A 19643-nucleotide genomic window follows, 5' to 3' on the forward strand; every position below is an offset into this window, starting at 1 on the left:
ACTGGAAATTTGGTTTGGGACCATCCACAAACCACATGGACACTTTTATGGAATTCTCAACCCCCCCCCCCCCCCTCTTTTTGTATGGAGCGTGGACAACCGATAACTCCCCCCCCCCCCTCGTGTCCACGTGGTTTATGGATGGTCCCTTTATTGAACCTTTAAAAAAAACTCCAGATTTCGTGACTGGGAAAGTTGAAAAAAAAATCCCCTTGAAATTTATTGTTATAATATATCTGGCGCCCCTGCAACACCAAAAGAAACGTCAATCGACTGTCATTCACGATTTGACAGTACAATGTCAAAAAGGAGGGGAAGGTCGCATTCATTCATAATCAGCTGTTTTTTGTTGTCTGTAATTTAACTCGTTTTTCTTCGCTTTTGGCAATTAAAACTTAACCGGTTTTCTCGAAAAAATACTAAAATCAGTGAAATTTTACCAAATTTTAAGAAAACTCCTCCTAAGTGATGCAATTTCCACAAAATGACTCGCAACAACTTTCCCCTCCAATCAGCTGATTTGGTAAACAAACGATTCCAACGCAAAACAGGGTGCCTCAAATTTGCGCTTTGTTTACCTTCGCTTGCGTCGTGCGCATTCTGCGTGACAGTTCGCGTTTGCGTCACTTTTTTCGCACAACAACAAAGTGGTTTCACAATTTTTGCACGCACGTTTCGTGAACTAAACAACCGGTTAATTCGTGACCATGAAGGTCGAACTTCACCCCCTGACGGAGGACCCCACGTCGGCGTGGAAGGAAATCTCCAAGAGCCAGCGAGTGATTAAAATAAACGCACGAGCACCGAGCTCGGAAGTGGCCAGCAATAAGGTCCGGGTCGTGTGCATGTCGGACACGCACTCGCTGACGCACCACATCAAGTTTGAGGTCCCTGACGGGGACATCTTCATCCACGCGGGGGACTTTACCCGGTGCGGGAAGCTGGACGAGGTCGTGGATTTTAACAACTGGTTGGGTTAGTTTGAGACACGGTCCTGAAAGTGTTGTATGGATTCTAATTGATTTCTACCTCCACAGAGAAACTTCCCCACAAGCACAAGCTGGTCATCGCCGGAAATCACGAGCTGAGCTTTGACCATACCTTTACGCATCCGTTCCAGAATGCGAGTGCGTGCTGCAAAAAGACCGGTTCGACGCTGCTCGACGAGATCCCGACGCTTGGCAACTCGAAGGAAAGTTTGGCCGAGGCGGTCAAAACGGAAAACATCCGCCAGTACCTGAGCAATTGCGTGTATCTGCAGGTGAGGCAGCATTTTCTTTACATTTTCGTTATTACATCCCGCTCACATTCCTCAGGACGAGTGCGTCGAGCTGTACGGGCTCAAAATCTACGGCACGCCCTGGCAGCCCGAGTTCTGCAAGTGGGCGTTCAACGTGAAGCGCGGCAAGGCGTGTCTGGAAAAGTGGGAACAAATCCCGGAGAACCTGGACATCCTGGTGACGCACACGCCCCCCGTCGGCCACGGTGACCTGTGCTGTTCGGGGGTGCGCGCCGGTTGCGTGGAGCTGCTGACGACGGTGCAGCAGCGTGTCAAGCCCCGCTATCACGTGTTTGGGCACGTGCACGAAGGATACGGCATCACGTCGGACGGTAAGATAATCTTCGTGAACGCGTCGACCTGCGACATCAACTATCTGCCCAACAACGCGCCGATCGTGTTTGACATTACGCTGCCCAAGGGGCGCACCAAAGATGATGATGCTTAAGCGTAGGGGAAGGGAAGGGGGAGTTTGTACAATAGTTATCAATAAGTAGAAAGTAGTGGGTAGATTATACCATGACATGGTCTTTGAGGCAATGATTAGGCTTCGCAAATGCTTCTGTAATCTGTGATTTAACCACAGTGGAATAAATGTTTGTTTAAAACACTTGAAAATGACATGAATACAATAAGATAACACAAAGCACTCAGACAAGTTACAACGGAGACTCGGAGAGTAACATTACTAGACACTTAAATATGCTTCACCGGAGATAAACTGTGGGAAAATATCGTTCTAATGCCTCTGTATTTTCCAAGAGGCTTAGCTTAGCATAATTCGCGTTTGTGTTCGTTAGTTTTTATTAAAAAAAAATCTGTTTGCGTCAGCACTAATATTTTATTACAAAAAGCAGTTAGGTTCGTTTAAAAAATAGTAAATAAATGTTTTAGTAGCTGTCAAACTCTTTCTAGTTTTTTCTCACCAATAATTGCCAGTACGTTAACCAGCTGACTCTACGAGCGATTTTGAAAAGTTCTTCAGAGCATTTTTTGCACAATATTTGAACCAAAAATAATACAATTCCGTTTTGAAAATACCCACTTTTTTACTATTACTGACAAGTTTTTAATTTTTTGAGCTGCAAAAAAAATCAAGATTAATCGACAAAAAAAAACAGAATAACATAAAAAAAACGCAGAGATAGTCAATCCGCAGAATGATTCAAGAAGCTGAAAATTGAAAAGGCAGAATATATAAACGGCAGGAATTTTTTAAAGGCAGAAAAATTAACGGCAGAAATCGAGCCAAACATTTCATTAGGGCATAACACCAAAACGTAAACATTCGGGATTATTCCACTATTCCATTCATTAGTACACTCCCTACATGCCCTCCAAGAATCAGGTTGATAGCAAACAATAATTAAATTTAAAAAAAAATATTTCCTATTGAAAAATGAAAAACACAGTTGAGGAACTTTTTGTATTATAAAGTGAACTTTTTATACATTCTTAACACTTATTCACTTCAAAACAATGTTTGGTTTACCTTTCACCAAGGATTTCTGCAGAAAAAAAAACTTCGTTGAAATTAATTATTTAATACGGTCCCGCGGCTGCTTACCTACTGTAACACCATTCAATCACAAAACTTCACCAATTATCAAAATTTACGCTGAATTCCTCATTATTTCTAACTAAACAAAAGGGCCCATAAACATCATTCAAAACAACAATCAGGTGTCAGCGCTTTAGTGCCCTTTCAGTTCTCTTGGAAATTGCATTTAGAAAGGGGCCCATTATGAACAACAGTTGGAAAGTTAAAAGGGCCTAATAACGAGATTTCTTCAAATTCAGAGTTTTATTCAAAGGGCAATTCACTTCTGATATTGCACCAATATGAAGCCAATATTGGAGTCGATACGGTATGCAGCCAAGGAATACTGCGCGAGTATTATGCGCGTATGATATTCATGCTGATATTTGGGTAGATATGACCTCAAATACGACGAATATGGGGTCTATATCGTCAATACGATATGCAGACAATTAGAATATTATGTGCGTATGATACGCGTATGAAGTATACTTAAAGTGATTAACCCCTAGGTTTTATTGCGAAAATCAACATAAATTGAGAATCATTAAAGCAGAGTTGAGGATAATGATGTGTTTTATCGTATCGTTATAGTAAAAATACCATCAGTCAAGCTTCTTTCTTAAATAGGAATTATAACAAGTTGTCCATTTTTTGCCAGCGATTTTCTCGAATCGCAGTTTTTGTGCCCTAATCAAATGTTTGGCTTGAAATGTAGATTCTGTGTTTTGTGCTCCGTTCACAGAATCCTCTCTGCGGTAATCGCAACGCAGTAGGGCTGGCCGCTTTTTTGTATTTTTTTCATTTTCGGGTGTCTCGGACGTCCTTAATTATTAACCCTCTGAGACCAAGGCTCGCCTCTAGAAGGGCTTCCGTTTAAAAACTCGCTAAAAATCTTTTGTTTTCAACAATTTTGAATCTTTAAAAAGCATTGACCAATAGAACTCTTAACTTTTAAAACACATGGGTTTAATAATTTTGCTTGCTTCATGTGACTTTGCATGATTTAAAAAAAATGTATTTGATAATACCTGTAAGATCCGTTCCGGCCTCTAAATTTCCGCTTCCCGTCGGTCAAAAACCCAAGCCACATCCGCACGCCGCGAGCTTCTCTTCTTTTCTCCTCGACCTCCCCGCGTTCTCGTTCTCTCTTTTACCTCCCCTTCTTCGCCGCTACACTCACAATGCAGTTTACCCAAACCGAGTATAAATTCTACCCAGTATTTTCGGAGGGGTACGACCCTACAATACCTGCAACCTTCTTTTCGCATCCGCATGGAGATGGCGATGTTAGCGGTTGCAGACTGGATTTCGTCATGTATGTGTGATGAATATCCAGTCCAGGTTGCGCTACGGCAGGCCTGCCCAACGTCCGGCCCGCGGGCCGGATCCGGCCCGTGAAGCCATTTCATCCGGCCCGTGACGGCTTCTTAAGGCTGTTCATGAAGTCCGGCCCTTAAGGCTGTTCATGAAGTATTAAATAAGTAAAATTATTGTCTGAATTAAAAAGATTAGCTTGAGATCAAATTTTAACATATTTTAAAAACATTCTTCATGTTTGAATTTAATTCTTATAATTTTTATATTAATATTTTTTAACCTAAAAAAATTGTGCAAGAAAACAAAATTATCCATTTCGTAAAATTGTGAAATTCATGAAAAAACTTGGATTGTTGTCTTAAAATTTACAAAAAGAGAATAAATGTTATTTCTTTCAGTTTTGACTGTGTTAACTTCAATTTGAAGTTTTTTTTTTCTAATTTCTTTTTTTTAAATAAATAAGGCCGTTGCAAATATTTTTTGAAGTTTATGTCCCTGGAAAAAAAAATAAAAAAAAGTTAAAAATTGAAATTGTAGGTCACGGTGTCAACATTTGAATGAAAAAAGCGTTTAAAATGCATCATACACCTGTCCAGTTGTTTTGAATCATTGATTTCCAAAATTTCTAAGTACCGACAAAAATTTTATTTTTGCGAGAAAAAATAGTTTTTGCGGTGCTGTACATTGTATTTTCATAAAAGTTCAAAATATTTTTAAACGAGTCCAAACATGTTAAATATGATTATCAATGCAGAAAAAGGCGAATTAGATTGTTCTCAGTTGATTAGACTTCTATTTCCATTGAAATTTTGATATTTTTTTGAAAAAATATTTTTTTGAAAAAATATTTTTTTGCCCCCTGATTTTTCGGACCAATTTTGAAGGGGGGGGGGGGGGGGGCGACATAAACTTTGAAAAATATTTGCAACGGTCTAAGTGAGCAAAAATAATGTTTTTTTTCCTGAACAACTTTTAAGTGATACAGTTTAAAAAAAAGCTTAAAAATCAAATTATGCATACTGAAAATAATCGCTGGAAATATTTTTAAAATATTGCAAAATGTTACAAAACTTCAAAAAATTGCAACGATCATTGAAATTTGAATGCTTTTTTTTATAAAAAAAAATCAAGGTATTACCTAAATTGCAATCGTCAAAAACAATATCTATACAATTTTAAACAAGCAATAACTAAAATAAGTCAAATAAACACATTTTTGAATGTTATACTTGTTTTTCATTTTTAAAATCAAGGTATCATATTTGCAACACTAGTTCTTTTATGTATTTGCTTTAAAATAACCAAATCATAAGAAAATTAAAAAAATGTGTTTACTTTTTCAACTTTTATCAAATATTAATTCCGGCCCGCCACTGCTTCAGAAAAATCAGATCTGGCCCGTAGGGCCAAAAGGTTGGGCACCCCTGCGCTACGGGTTTCCTATGCTGATAGAACGTTTACAAAAACACTAAGCTAGCTCGACTAAATACAGTCGACTCTCTGGATATCGATATTTGCTATCTCAATGTTATTTCATCTATCGATGGTTTCTTCAGTCCCTTCAAACTGCATACTTCGATGCTCATCTTTCATATCCTCTCTAGCTCGAAGAATCTTTTCCTCGATGCTCCCTTGCATGTATTTCTTCCAAAACTTTCCTCCTTTTGTCATTTTTTTATGCTTCTCCTGAGCAATTCTCTACGAAATCGGCCGATTTCGACCAAAAATTCATTTTTTTTCGATACGTAATAAAAGAACGCTCCCCAAGTATCGTTATCTTTAAATCTATTTTGACAAAGGCGATAACAATTAGTGTTTGAAAACGATTTTATGAGAAAATGAAAAAAATCAGTTCATAAGTTAAAGATTTAAGATATAAAAAACATTCAAATAATATTAAGCTATGTTTTTTGAAAAAAAAAATAGCTCATGTTTGTTTGTGTATCGATTGTATATGGATAAGTACTATAATTGTAAATTTGGTTATAAAAAAGGCACAGACAAATGAACTGAACAGTATTAACTTGTTCATGTCTTTAATTATACATTAGAGTTTTTTTTAGACAAAGTTAGTTTCAATACTAGTTTCAATATCATAGTAAACAAAAAGCTCAACGAACATTAATTTTACATAATTTGGCTCACTAAGAACTCACTCACCTACTCTAGAAATTTGTCGAAAAATTCATAACAATTTCGACCAAATTTGAGAATAGTATCCATTAGATCTTGTGGAAGTGGGTAGATATAAAGTCACTTGTTTAGACTTAGGTACTCTAGCAATATAAATAAGAAATGCACTAAGATAAAGACATAATCAATTGGGTACTAAAGCCCTATGTCAATTTTTATGTACAACGGTAAAAAACACGATTAAAAACCATTTCTGATCACTTTTTTTTTCATTTCAATGCAAAAAAAAATTTGACAAGACAACATTTTTTCGATGGATCAACTATGTTCCCCTTGGAACGAGCTGTCAAGTAGGAGCTTTTCTGTCAAGAAGGACCGCGAGGTTTATTTTTCAAAATTGATTTAAAAATCCATTTTAAACTCTATGTGGTCGTACAAAGGGTCATTGTACTCAGAAAAATAAGCTTTATCACTGTAAACAATAATACCAGCAATCTAAGCTTCATTTTAGGACCCAATTGGCAGCTCTCTTGATATTAAAAAAAATATATATCACGTGCTTTATCTAGTCAACATACTCCACTGAAAGCACTTTTCAAGGCTACCCTTGCAAGTATTACAAAATGCAAAACTATTACAGGTCATGATAAAAAAGATAACAAACCTCTACAACCACAGACATTTACTCGGTAGAATTGTATATTTAAACAACACCTAAGTTTAGCTTACACTACATAACAAAATAATATTTGTAACAAACAAAAAAAAAAACACGCATCTACTCCTCAGATACAACACTCAACTCAACTCTTCGACCTTCAATACTCATAATCCGAACCGCCCTCTCCGCCTTCTAAAGCCTCGTCGACCGTATCACCAGCAACTTCCTCGTAGTCTCGCTCCAGTACGGCCAAATCCTCACGCGCCTCGCTAAACTCGCCCTCCTCCATACCCTCTCCCACGTACCAATGGACAAACGCCCGCTTCTTGTACATCAGATCAAACTGTTGATTAACCCGCGCCCACGCGTCCGAAATGGCCGTCGTGTTCGAGAGCATGCAGACGGCCCGCTTGGGTTTGGCCAGATCTCCACCCGGCATCACCGTCGGCGCCTGCTGGTTGATTCCGATCTTGAACCCCGTCGGGCACCAGTCCACGAAGGTGATGTGCCGTTTGGCCTTGATGCTCGTGATGGCACTGTTGATGTCCTTCGGAACGACGTCCCCGCGGTACAGCATGCAGCAGGCCATGTACTTGCCGTGCCGGGGGTCACACTTGACCATCATGTTGGCCGGCTCGAAGCAGGCGTTGGTAATCTCCGCCACGGACGAGAACTCATGCTGGGCTTTGGATGCGGATAGGAGTGGAGCGTACGAAACTAACGGGTAGTGGACACGGGGATAGGGGACCAGGTTCGTCTGGAACTCGTTCAGATCGACGTTCATGGTTCCCTTGAAGCGTAGCGAGGCCGTTACGGACGAGACCACTTGGGCGACCAACGCGTTCAAGTGATGATAATCCGGACGACCGATCTGGAGATTTTTCGAGCAAATGTCGTACGTGGCCTCGTTGTCCATGATGAAGCAACAGTCCGAGTTCGTCATCGTAGTGCTCGTCGAAAGCACGCAATTGTACGGCTCAACGACGGCCGTCGAGATCTTCGGCGACGGATAAACCGCAAACTCCAGCTTGCACTTCTTCCCGTAATCAGCGGCCAATCGCTGCATCAACAGCGACGTAAACCCCGACCCCGTGCCTCCCCCAAACGAGTGAAACACCAAGAACCCCTGCAGCCCATCGCACTGTTCCGCCAATTTCTGGATCGTGTTGCAAACCTGCTCGATGATCTGCTTCCCCACGGTGTAATGCCCACGCGCGTAGTTATTCGCCGCGTCCTCCTTCCCCGTGATCATGTACTGCGGATGGTACAGGTACTTGTACGGTCCGTTTCGAAAGTCCGACACCACCGACTCCTCCAGGTCGATGAAGATGTTCCGCGGCACGACCTTGTCCGAGTCGGTGTTCAGGAAAAAGGCCGCCATATTCTCGTCGTTTGGAACCTTTTCGCTCATTGTTCCGTCCGGCTGGATGCCGTGCTCGAGCGTAAACAGCTGCCAGCAGGCGTTCCCGATCTGGCACCCGGCCTGGCCCACGTTGATGGACATTACCTCGCGCTGTGGATAAGGGAGAGAATGTTTTGGTAAGTAAACTACCGTCCAGACTCGACTATCCGAAGTTTCGATTATCCGAATTTCGATTATCCGAAGGTTTGTATGGGATTTGGGATAATCGAATCATGAACATTTTTTTTTGCATTTTCATGTAATCGAGTCTAAACTGTATTGAGGAAATGTTCGTATCTCTTGCTTAGGGCGTTGCCGATGTGTAAATTCCTTTAGGCGAATCGATTTGTAATTAAAATTCAATAAAATTTGTACGAAACATGTTGTGTTGGCGTAACAGCAATTGCAATTTTAATATTCTTCAAGTGCGTTATTTTAAAGTATTTTTAAAGTTTGTTTAATAAATAACAAAAAAAAATCTTTGGACAAATTTTGAATTTCTAGCGAGAGTGGCCACTCAAGTCGGGAAATCGAGAAAGTCGGAAAAAGTCGGGAATTCGCCAAAATCCGCCAAAAATCGGGAAAAAGTCTGGATTTTTTTTTTTTTCAAAAAAGTCTAGAATTCCACAATACTTGTTTGGAAATTATTTTCTAACTCTTGAATAATTTTGTAATATTTTACACAATTTTCAAATTAAATTCACTGTTTGGAGACTTTTATTAAATTTAAGGTTCCTTTCCAATTGGGTCCTAAAATGAAGGTTAGATTGCTGTTATTATTGTTCACAGCGATAAAGCTTATTTTTCTGAGTACAATGACCCTTTGTACGACCACAAAGAGTTTAAAATGGATTTTTAAATCAATTTTTAAAAATTTAACTCGCGGTCCTTCTTAACAGAAAAGCTCCTACTTGACAGTACGTTCCAAGGGGACTATAGTTGATCAATCAAAAAATGTTGTCTTGTTAAAAAAAAATTTGCATTAAAATGAAAAAAAGTGATCAGAAATGGTTCTTGAGCGTGTTTTTTTACCGTTGTACATAAAAATTCACATAGGGCTTTAGTACCCAATTGTTCCTTTTACTAGTTTAACTAATTTGAGAATGACTTTTTCTATAGTTTTGTTTTTGAAAGTGTCTTATAAACATATGAAACACAATAGCTTATAGGACCGTGTTTAAACAAAACTCTACATTTGATACATTAAAAATCATAATAAATAATGAATGCATTTAACACAGATTTTTATATTTTTTTTATCAAACCAGAGTTACGACTAACTTAAAACAACAACAAAGTTATAATAAAAAATTAATATAAAAACGTAACTTAATCCACCTTTAGGTGGTTGGTGCCTTCCTCTCATTTATAGAGTGATTACAATCCCCTAAAGTGTCCACATGGTTTATGGATCTCCCCTAACGTGAGGTAGGTCTAGGAGGTCTAACTAAAAAGTTCTTTTTTCAAGTGATTTTATAGCCTTTCCTCAGTAAAGTGAGGAAGGCAAAATAGAGCCTAATTTTAACGATTATGGCCAGCGTAACTTAATGATTCTTTGTCATTTGTCATATTGTATTTTTTTCGAAAAAATATATCAACTTAAGTTTGAAAATGTTTTTGCCATTCCTATTTTTTTTTCCTTGAACTTTCTTGTTGGTTGTTGGTCGTTTTTATTGATAAAGCTTGATTTTCAGTAATTGGAAAACTAAAATATCAAATAAAATCCAATCGTTGTTCGTTCTGAACAAAAAAAATGGAAAAAATACGTTTAAAACCATGAATAAATATTGAAATTGCTAAACTTAGCAAAAACGATTTTTAAACGAATTCCTGTATATTTTTCTTAACGCTTTGAAAGAGTAATAATGGTTATCATGTATTAAACGTGCTTTGATTTACATTAAAATATTGGAATTTGTTGTGGACTGTTGTGAAGTTTTTGTTTTTACGAATATTGTCAATGGCGATAGTTTATATTGACTTTTTCGAAACAAGTTTTTTGTTTGAAATTATTTTTCAGATAAGCCTATTATTTCAGTTTCTTGAAAAGTCGGAAATTTGAAAATGGAATTTGAGTGGTCACCCTGTCGAGCTTATTTTTGGGAAAAATAGGAATACGTAACTTAATAAATTGGTAAATTTATTGATTTTTGAAAGATTTTGTTTATTTATTTATTTATTTATTTGGACACCAACAGGCTCGGGCCCCAATGGTGTTTTACCTTACAAACTAATACATAAATTAACGTCTAAAGAACAACAAGAATTTCCTTTTGATAACATCACGAGACAAATTAAAATCGAACAAAGAAGCGACAAAATTAAACGCCCGGTGTAGCCCTGTCAGTGCACTGTACATTGCATAATTTGTTTGACGGATAGGGACACGTAGGAATGGGGAGTTCCGAAAAGTCCGAATGGGGGCGAAAATGTTCAATCCACGGAGAATGGCTGGACACTGCACTCTCGAGGTCAAAACGTCGGCAACTAGGAGTGATCGGCACACATTTCGTCGTACTGCTAGCGTGTCCAGGTTGATCAGCTCACAGCGACTTTCGTAGCTGGGCAGTCGGAAGGGATCCCGCCAGGGTAGAGATCGAAGGGCATATCGGATGAACCTTCGCTGCACACTCTCGATTCGCGCTACGCTGTTCTCGTAGTACGGACTCCACACAGAACAGCAGTATTCTAGTGTGGAACGGACCAACGCACAATAAAGTGCCTTCAAACAGTAGACTGCCGTTCTACGCATAATTGTCCCATGTCAGTTTTTGACGATTTTGACTTTATGCCATTTTTAAGTTTAGTCTGATTTGTACTTTATGAAAAACACATAAAATCTGGTACTTTGTTCGGAAACTCATAAAAACAACATCAAGTCTGTTTGTCCCATCGTTGAATTTCTACGCATAATTGTCCCACCAAGTATTTTCTTACACGGAATCATTATTTTTACTAAGCATTATGCCTTGCTTACCTGTTGTATAGCAAGAGGATCACAAATAAGGGTGATAAACTGCTAACTGGGGCGATTAGGGACACATAGGGCGAATAGGAACCCACGGGACAATTATGCGTAGAAACACAGAAATCGATCGAAAAATTTCAATCGCGTTTTTCTCAGTTGCACTTTTTTGAACATGGGACAATTATGCGTAGAACGGCAGTAGATGTCAGTAAAGTTTTTGGCTGTACGGAAGACAAAACCAAGTTGCCGCGATGCTTTGGAGACGATGTAGGAGATGTGCTGCTTGTATGTCAGCTCCGTGTCGAGGAGCACACCCAGGTCCTTAACGCAGTTCTCACGAGGAATTGAAGTGCCGCAAATCTGGTACTCGAACTTAATCGGGTTACGTTTTCTGGAAAAAGAGATAACGGAGCATTTGGTTGGATTAACGACCATTCGGTTAATTTTGCACCATTCCGCGAAGTTGATCAGCTGTTGTTGGAGAACTTGAGCATCAGATGCATTGTCAATCCGGCAGTAGATTTTCATGTCGTCCGCGTACGACAGGCGTGGAACCGAGATAGAATGGTTACAGTCGTTGTAGTACAGCAGGAATACAAGTGGTCCCAAGTGACTGCCTTGTGCAATTCCCGAAAAGGCTTCAAAGACAGCGGACAGCCAATCACCGATCTTGACGCTAATTTTCCGGCCGGTTAGATAGGATTGAAACCAACGCAGGAGAACCCCACCGATTCCCATTCTTTCCAGCTTTGCGATTGCAATAGAATGGTTCAGCTTGTCAAATGCGGCAGACAGGTCGGTATACACCGCGTCGGTCTGCGATTTGGCGGTGAAACTATCGGTCACGAATGTCGTAAAAGTGAGCAGATTCGTCGTGGTTGACCGCGAAGGCATAAAACCGTGCTGGTCGTCGCTGATAAGGTTCTTGCAGAAGAAAAACACCGGATCCATGACCGCCAGCTCGAAGAGTTTCGAAGTGGCGCACAGTGCTGAAATCCCGCGATAGTTGTCTGCGTTCCGTTTGTCCCCTTTCTTGTGCACCGGAAACATATATGCGTGCTTCCAGAGTTTTGGGAAGGAGCCGGTGGAGAGGGACAGACTGAAGAGATGTCCGAGAGGATCTAGAAGCCCGTCGATACATTTTTTCAGGACGATCGATGGAACCCCGTCCGGACCTGCAGTGTTGGATGACTTCAGTTTGGTTGCGGCTTCCAGAATCTGCGAGCGATCGATTGTGATGCGGTTCAGGGCCAGCCCGTTTGGAAGGACATTGTTGGCAGCAGCGGTGATTTGTTGTTGTGACAGATCTTCTTGTGTGAACATGCTCGAAAATTTTGCGGCTAACAGCTGGCAGATGTCCTCCGTATTCGAAGCTGTCTTGTCGCCAAGGAACATCGACGACGGCAACCCGATTTCCTTCCGCTGCTCGTTGATGTACTTCCAGAATCCTTTCGGATTGGACTTAAGCTTCTTCTGGGTACGTACTTCATGATCGGCATGACACTGTTTGCTCATCCTTTTGTAGCAGCTGTTGAGTCGCACGTAGTAGTTGTGCAATGGTAACGTTCGATGTTTTGAGTACTTTTTCAGTGCCGACCTCTTAGCAGCCTTGACTCTCCTAAGTTCGCTGGTTTGCCATGGAACACGGGCGTTCGTAACTGGTTTCTTCGGGACGTGTCTGTCGATGACATAGCCGATAATATTGGTGAAGGTCTGCACAGCATCGTCAAGATTGTCCTTGTCAAGTGTGTTCTCCCAGTCAATGCTCCGAAGTAGTTCTAGCATGCTGGGAACGTCGGATTTGCGATAGTCATAGCGGACTTCACAAATAATGGGCGTAAATTCGCTGGCTAAATGAACAGGCAAAGATAGGTGCAGCGGTGGATGGTGCCGGACATCCTTGACTAGCGGTGCCGGGGCGATGGCTATCGGGGGTGCAATGTCTGGGCAGCTGACGAAACAAAGGTCTAATAGCACATTGTTTTCGTTCGGGAACTGGTTGATCTGCTGCAGAAGTGCGCTGCTATAGTTGTCTAGGAACTCTGTTACGTGCAAGGTCTGGGTTGAGAGTTCGGGATCAGCATACAGGAAACCATCCCGGCTTGGCCGCCATATCAGTCTGGGCAAGTTGAAGTCGCCGAGAATTACTAGCTCATCGTAGGGACGTGCCATTGAAGAGACTGTTGAAACCGAAGACGAGTTGATTTCAAATACGCTTGCGTTGTTGGTTTGGTCGGGAGGGATGTACACAACGCAGATGTAGACGGTATGGTCAGCAAGATCGATGGCGACCCAAACTTGCTCAACGCACTTCCACTCGTCCGATGAAACGATTCGCGCGTTGAGTCCCTGCCGGACTGCGATAGCTACTCCCCCACCGTCTTTCTTCTGGCTGTTGATAAACTGCTCGCGATCACATCTGAAGACCTCGTACCCGTTGCCGAAGACTTGACTCGATAGCGTGTTGTTCTTTAACCAGGTTTCCGTCACCGCGATTACGTCGTACGAGATAGCGGAGCACGCGAGACGGTACTCGAGAGCCCGTGTGTTCATGCCTCCGACGTTCTGGTAGTAGATGTTGAGTAAATCGTTACACGGCAGTCGCGGCGATTGGCGTCTAGCGGCGATACCGGGAACTTGAAGGGCAGGTGCAGGTGGGACTGAGACGTTCGGGTGAAGGATTGAACAGCTATCCGGAATAGTTCTGGAAACGGAACAGTCATCAGGGAAGGCGGAGCTCGAATGGTGCGAGTACTTGCCTAACGGTGACGACCGGAAGACCCCGACTCTACTTCCGACAGCAGGATCGGGATGGCTAAGATGAGCGCTGGCTGCGGACTGCGCGACTGCGTCGGAGAGAATCGGGGCTTCCTCAGTACTTTGGGTCGTGCATCCCGATGTCCAGCAGGCCGATGGCTGCAGTGACGCAGCAGAGCGTGAGTCGCCGACGGGATGGGGACTGCTCAAGCGGCTTGAAGGAGTGACGCTGAAAGCCGAAAAGGCATCAGGGAGAGAGCGGTTCAGACGGTGTGTGTACTTGCCTGACAGTGACGACCGGAAGACCCCGACTCTACTTCCGACAGCAGGATCGGGATGGCTAAGATGAGCGCTGGCTGCGGACTGCGCGACTGCGTCGGAGAGAATCGGGGCTTCCTCAGTACTTTGGGTCGTGCATCCCGATGTCCAGCAGGCCGATGGCAGCAGTGATGCAGCAGATCGTGAGTCGCCGACGGGATGGGGACTGCTCAAGCAGCTTGAAGGAGTGACGCTGAAAGCCGAAAAGGCATCAGGGAGAGAGCGGTTCAGACGGTGTGTGTACTTGCCTGACAGTGACGACCGGAAGACCCCGACTCTACTTCCGACAGCAGGATCGGGATGGCTAAGATGAGCGCTGGCTGCGGACTGCGCGACTGTGCCGGAGAGAGTCGGGGCTTCCTCGGTACTTTGGGTCGCGCATCCCGATGTCCTACAGCAGCTGGCGATCGTTACTAGTGTTCCATTGCTGCCGAATCGCTGTCCGAGTTCCCCGAGCGCGGGGTCAGGAACGGTTCGTTGTCGCGGCCGATGGGATTTGGGCTGCCCAGGGTTGAGCCCGACGGTGTAACAATGGCCGGTAGAACTGCGAAAGAAAGCATTGGCTTTTTTGCCCGTTGTCCATCTCCAATGCTCTGCGGCGAGGAAGTCTTGCGTTGCAGGTCCTCGAACTCCCTGAAGCCGCAGTTCCCTGGCCAAATGGCTGGATTTGAGATGGCCTCCTTGTGTGCGATATTCACCCCGACTTTGAACGAGATGAACGGCAAACTGAGCGGATCAACGCCTCTTTTAACCAACGCAGTCACTTGAACCAGTTCGTTCTGACCGATAGCATTCTTCACTAGTTCCTCCACTTGTGAGGCCGTTGTGTGGTTAGCGAAGCGCGTCACGTACAGCCGGAACAGTTTTTCTTCTGGGGGGACGCAAGTGATGCTTGCGTTGGCAAGCGCATTCGTCCCAAACACCAGAGGCTTTGATGGAACAGGATCGGAGCCACGGGTACGTTTCGGTGTTGGCTTAGGTTTTGGCGTACCTGACTGATTAGCTGTTGATAAGCTGGTGACGCGCTTGGATAGCAGCAGCAGTTGCTTCCCATTTTCGGTGATCAGGTCCCGCAGCTCGGCGTTTTTGAGGTCTTGACCCTCCTGCATGTTGTTGACCGTATCGCCGACCGACTCCATCACGGTGCGGAAGCGAGTGATCTTCATCAGTTTCGAACACTCGTCGCACATCCAAAACAGGTTGGTGCATTCGTAGACGATCTTCAGGAACGAAGTGTTCATTTTCAGGCTGCCCGTCTTGGTACAGCGCATGTGTACGACCCCTTCGCAAAAGCCCATACACTTGATGAACGGCTCATCATCCTTCACCTGCTTGGCGCAGTAGTCGCAGGCAGAAGCCATAGCAAAAAGTTCAACAACAAAATTTGTGTAACCGCGACCACTAGACACTGCCGGTAGTGATGCTCTAATCGACGATGTTTTGATGCGGCACACGATGGAGCAAAATGTAATAGTATCAAGCAGGAACCAGGGCACAGGAACCGGCTCACTAACACGTTCCGGGTTGACGACGGGCGTGACGGGACCGCACAACGCGAAAAAACGGTAGAAAACTTGATCGGAACACACGAAAAGCACAAAATAAATCAGCACCTTCGACGACTGTAAACATTCGCGCTAGACGTATACACGGAAAAAAAAGCTTCACCTTAAGCCCGGAAAAAAAAGCTTTCACCTTAAGCTATCTAAATATGCAAGGAGTTTTTGTTGTAAGAAATATGTTTGGCCTTTTTTTGTTGGTCTAAAAAACAATTTTATTTTTAAAGAACCAACAAGGTAATAAAAGAAAAAGTTTATTGGACCACTTTAAATTCTAGAAATAAAAACTCCAGATATTTTCTTATGACCATCTAACTGTGAGCATGATTGTTGACAGGAAAATTTGCATTGTTCTTCTATTCCACCATATTGAAAATTTTGTGAGAGCTGCACAATATATTAAATTTTAATTACTTACCATTTCTGTAGAATACTAGAACTTGATCAACAAAAAGAATACACGGTACACAATTTGATAACGATTACAGTCAGTTATCACAGAATTGAAAAAGAACTTGTGGCTTCAATTGAACTCAAAATTCGACAGTTAGATGAGCAAACGTGCAAAACGCTCACGAATGCAAGAAGAAAAAACCCCAATTGCTTAGGGATTTGTACATGTGTGGAGACGCCTTTGTGATAGATTTAGAGCTCACGCTGATTCGATGACAGTAGACCTTAAACTTAATTTAAACCGTTGGCACTATGGCAGGATGATTGCAGGTCATATCATAGGGTCACACCGGTGATAAATTAAGTTTACACCGTTCAACTTTAAAAGCCTGATTTTCAAAATATTTCAGCAAACGCAAAGACGAAATGCTAAAGATTTGAAATTATTTATAAATAATTTGTTTCAAATTTATTTGGCCACAAAATCTCATTGCAAATTTCACGTTTGGCCTTGATTATGGACGCTCCATTGCAAAGTTATTCACTATAGTTTGATTTTGGGGTGAAAAAAGTAAAATATGGGTCAAACTTACATTTTCGCTCCTACACAGAAAAAAATATTCCTGTAAATTTACATTATTTATCATGTACCAAAAGGTATCATGATAAATGATGTATATTTACATTAGGTTCATTGGAAATTTACATTAGTATTGAATATTTACATTAGTTTTGGAATTTACATTACTTTAGCAATTTACATTAGTTCAAAGCAACTAATTCTGATTGGCCAATGGGAATGAGAAGCTCGACTTGGATTGCAGTAGGAAAAGGGTGTGGCCTATGTTCTATTTTAAAATTATTGAAGCGGGCAGCAAAAGGAAATTCTGATTTTAAAAAGTTGCTTCACAGGTAGGGGACGCTTTCTCGTCGACGGCCAAGTGGAATAACGCTGGACTGGAATCGAACGGACGACGGGTAGGATGTTCGATGTTACTGCTGCTACCCGCTGCCGACTGAGCCATCTTCGCATTTTATAAACGAGCGGCTAAAGCATCAACTTGTTCAGGTCGAGGCTCAGGCAGTGGGCCAGCGAAGTATGAGAGCGATAGATAGAGAACCAAATATAACTATTTTTAGTTCGGGTAGTTTTGAAGTCAACGTTTGGCAGAATTACATTGGATATATGATTTACATTAGATAGGAATTTACAGGAAGTCGAACACGGGTAGACATTCATCAGATTTGAGTTTCCATGCTCAACGTTTCCATTAGATTCATGATTTACATTAGATTTAGATTTACATTGGAGTAATTTCCATGACTTTTTACTCTTTACATCATATTTCAACATTACATTGAGTGAGTTTACATAAGAAACAGTAAATACTGTTTCTGTGTACACAGAAAAAAAATATGTAAATTTACACAGCACGTATTTACTGTATTTACTTTACAACACCGAAACTAATATTATCAATTATTATTATCATTTTTTCCGTCATTTCATAGGATATAAGTCTAGGTTTAATGGGCTAGACGTCGCAAAAAAAAATTAATTTATTTAACACATTTTGACTGGACAAGATTGTTAAATCTTGCTTTGATATGAAATTCAATAAAATGTAAAATGATATAGCAGAAGCAAATTAGCGAAAACATTTTAGCTTTATTAGTCGAATATTGAAAGAGCAGTTCAGTGATTGAGAATACGCGTGCCCTATATTTTGTTTTAAAATATATATAGAGCCCATCAATAAACCAGGAGGATTTTTTTTTAAATTAGGAGATTTTGTTTTGTGTCGCATTCAAATTTAGTGATGATTTTTTTAGTTTATTGAAGAATGATATATAATGATGCATAACAAGTAGTTTCTGTGATTTAAACATAGGATTTTCAGAGTTATTTTAACATTTTTCAAGTTCCGCGAAGTTTGCGTGAAATTTGGTGTTTTGAAATTGAGGTTCCCGTGAAATTTGCCATTTTAGAGCGTGAAAAATCACTAAGCCTAGATAGGGGAAATATACCCTTTCTAATCAAACACCTATCTTCGTCATATGGAGAGTTTGATGCTCGATTAAAGCTCCAAAAATACTATTTAGGCTATAAACTTACCAGCAACAGCACCGCCTCAAGTAAGCACGCAAATTTATGCCATTTACTGACCAAAAAGATCAAATTTAATGCACTTTTGATCATAATTTCTATTTTGCGAGACCATTTCTCATCAGTTTGGTGGCACACACATCCACACGCAAGATCAGAGGTTAACTGCTTAACGAAAATCGCCATCAATATCTTTTCACTTTCGCCAATGATTTCAAAGCGCTTAAGATATAAAATTGCATCCAACTACCAGCAACATGTTCTTTTGACCATTACTTAGTCACTCACTTGAAAAATAATCCCGAAACATGTAAATAATTAGCAAGCGCCATCAAAAAAACAAACGCGCCAAGTCTTTTGACGTTTCAATCTTGATGACCCATTCCAAGCGAAGCCTGAAGAAAACCGAGCGAGAGGCAAAGGCAAATAAAGAACAAAGGGTGGCCACCAACACCACCAGCAGCGCTTGTTGTGTTGCCAGGAAACTTTCTCTATAAATGCTACTTTTCGTGAGTGTTCGCTCAAAATTTCATCAATTTTGGCAGCACGAAGCAGACCCAAACGAACGTTGGAAGAAAAAAAGAACTAAGCTGAAAATAGAAAAATGGGCGTGGCCCAATGCACACGACTGATTAGAATGCGTTTTTGAAATATTTTTTTTAAAATGCTTGTAAAAGGAATAGCATAACTTTAAATAAAAGTGAAAATAAACAGAAATGTTCACAAAAAGTTGCTCTACTCGTTGGTGTACTTAGTTTTACTGAATTTCAAGGAACACTCCAGATTATCCAGCATCATTCGAACAAGACCGCTTATTAGGCTTAAAATGGGTTTATTTCCCCTAAGTTAGAGCTGGGACTTCGGATATCCGGATAATTTACATTTTTTTCTATATAAAATCAGATATAATCTTTTTAATCAAACCAAATCAAAAGAGAAAATGGTATCAGAACTGAAAATTATTTGGATAAAAGTATTTCAGGAACCCAAAACAGATTTAAGAATTAAAATGTAACGGATCGGATAGTTTTTCGGATAACAGTATTCGACCATAAATCCTGTGATGCAAAATTAAAGGTTTTTTGAAACCCTGTAAAATTATCTTGTTTCGTCTTAATGTCACCCCACAGTCGTGAGACAACGCTGGCATGTATGAGTTAGTTCATTTTCTAATAGAATTATCAATGCTGCAAGTTATCCGGATAT

The 19643-nt window shown here is 41.2% G+C and overlaps 2 protein-coding genes across 2 annotated transcripts; one reads left to right on the forward strand and one right to left on the reverse strand.

Annotated features, from left to right (window-relative positions):
* Nucleotides 1-578: 578 nt before the first annotated feature.
* LOC6036111 (UPF0046 protein C25E10.12) lies at nucleotides 579-1897 on the forward strand. Its single transcript, XM_001846152.2, has 3 exons — nucleotides 579-975; nucleotides 1038-1261; nucleotides 1317-1897. The coding sequence occupies exons 1-3, from the start codon at nucleotides 708-710 to the stop codon at nucleotides 1725-1727; spliced, it is 903 nt and encodes a 300-aa protein (XP_001846204.2). The 5' UTR covers nucleotides 579-707; the 3' UTR covers nucleotides 1728-1897.
* A 5053-nt stretch (nucleotides 1898-6950) lies between these two features.
* LOC6036139 (tubulin alpha-8 chain) lies at nucleotides 6951-16500 on the reverse strand. Its single transcript, XM_038262449.1, has 2 exons — nucleotides 16356-16500; nucleotides 6951-8446 (listed from the first exon to the last, which is right to left on the reverse strand). Exons 1-2 carry the CDS (start codon nucleotides 16356-16358, stop codon nucleotides 7091-7093), a joined length of 1359 nt encoding a protein of 452 aa, XP_038118377.1. The 5' UTR covers nucleotides 16359-16500; the 3' UTR covers nucleotides 6951-7090.
* Nucleotides 16501-19643: the final 3143 nt, after the last annotated feature.

Source organism: Culex quinquefasciatus, chromosome 3, assembly GCF_015732765.1.
Source record: "Culex quinquefasciatus strain JHB chromosome 3, VPISU_Cqui_1.0_pri_paternal, whole genome shotgun sequence".
Classification (NCBI taxonomy): Eukaryota; Metazoa; Arthropoda; class Insecta; order Diptera; family Culicidae; genus Culex; species Culex quinquefasciatus.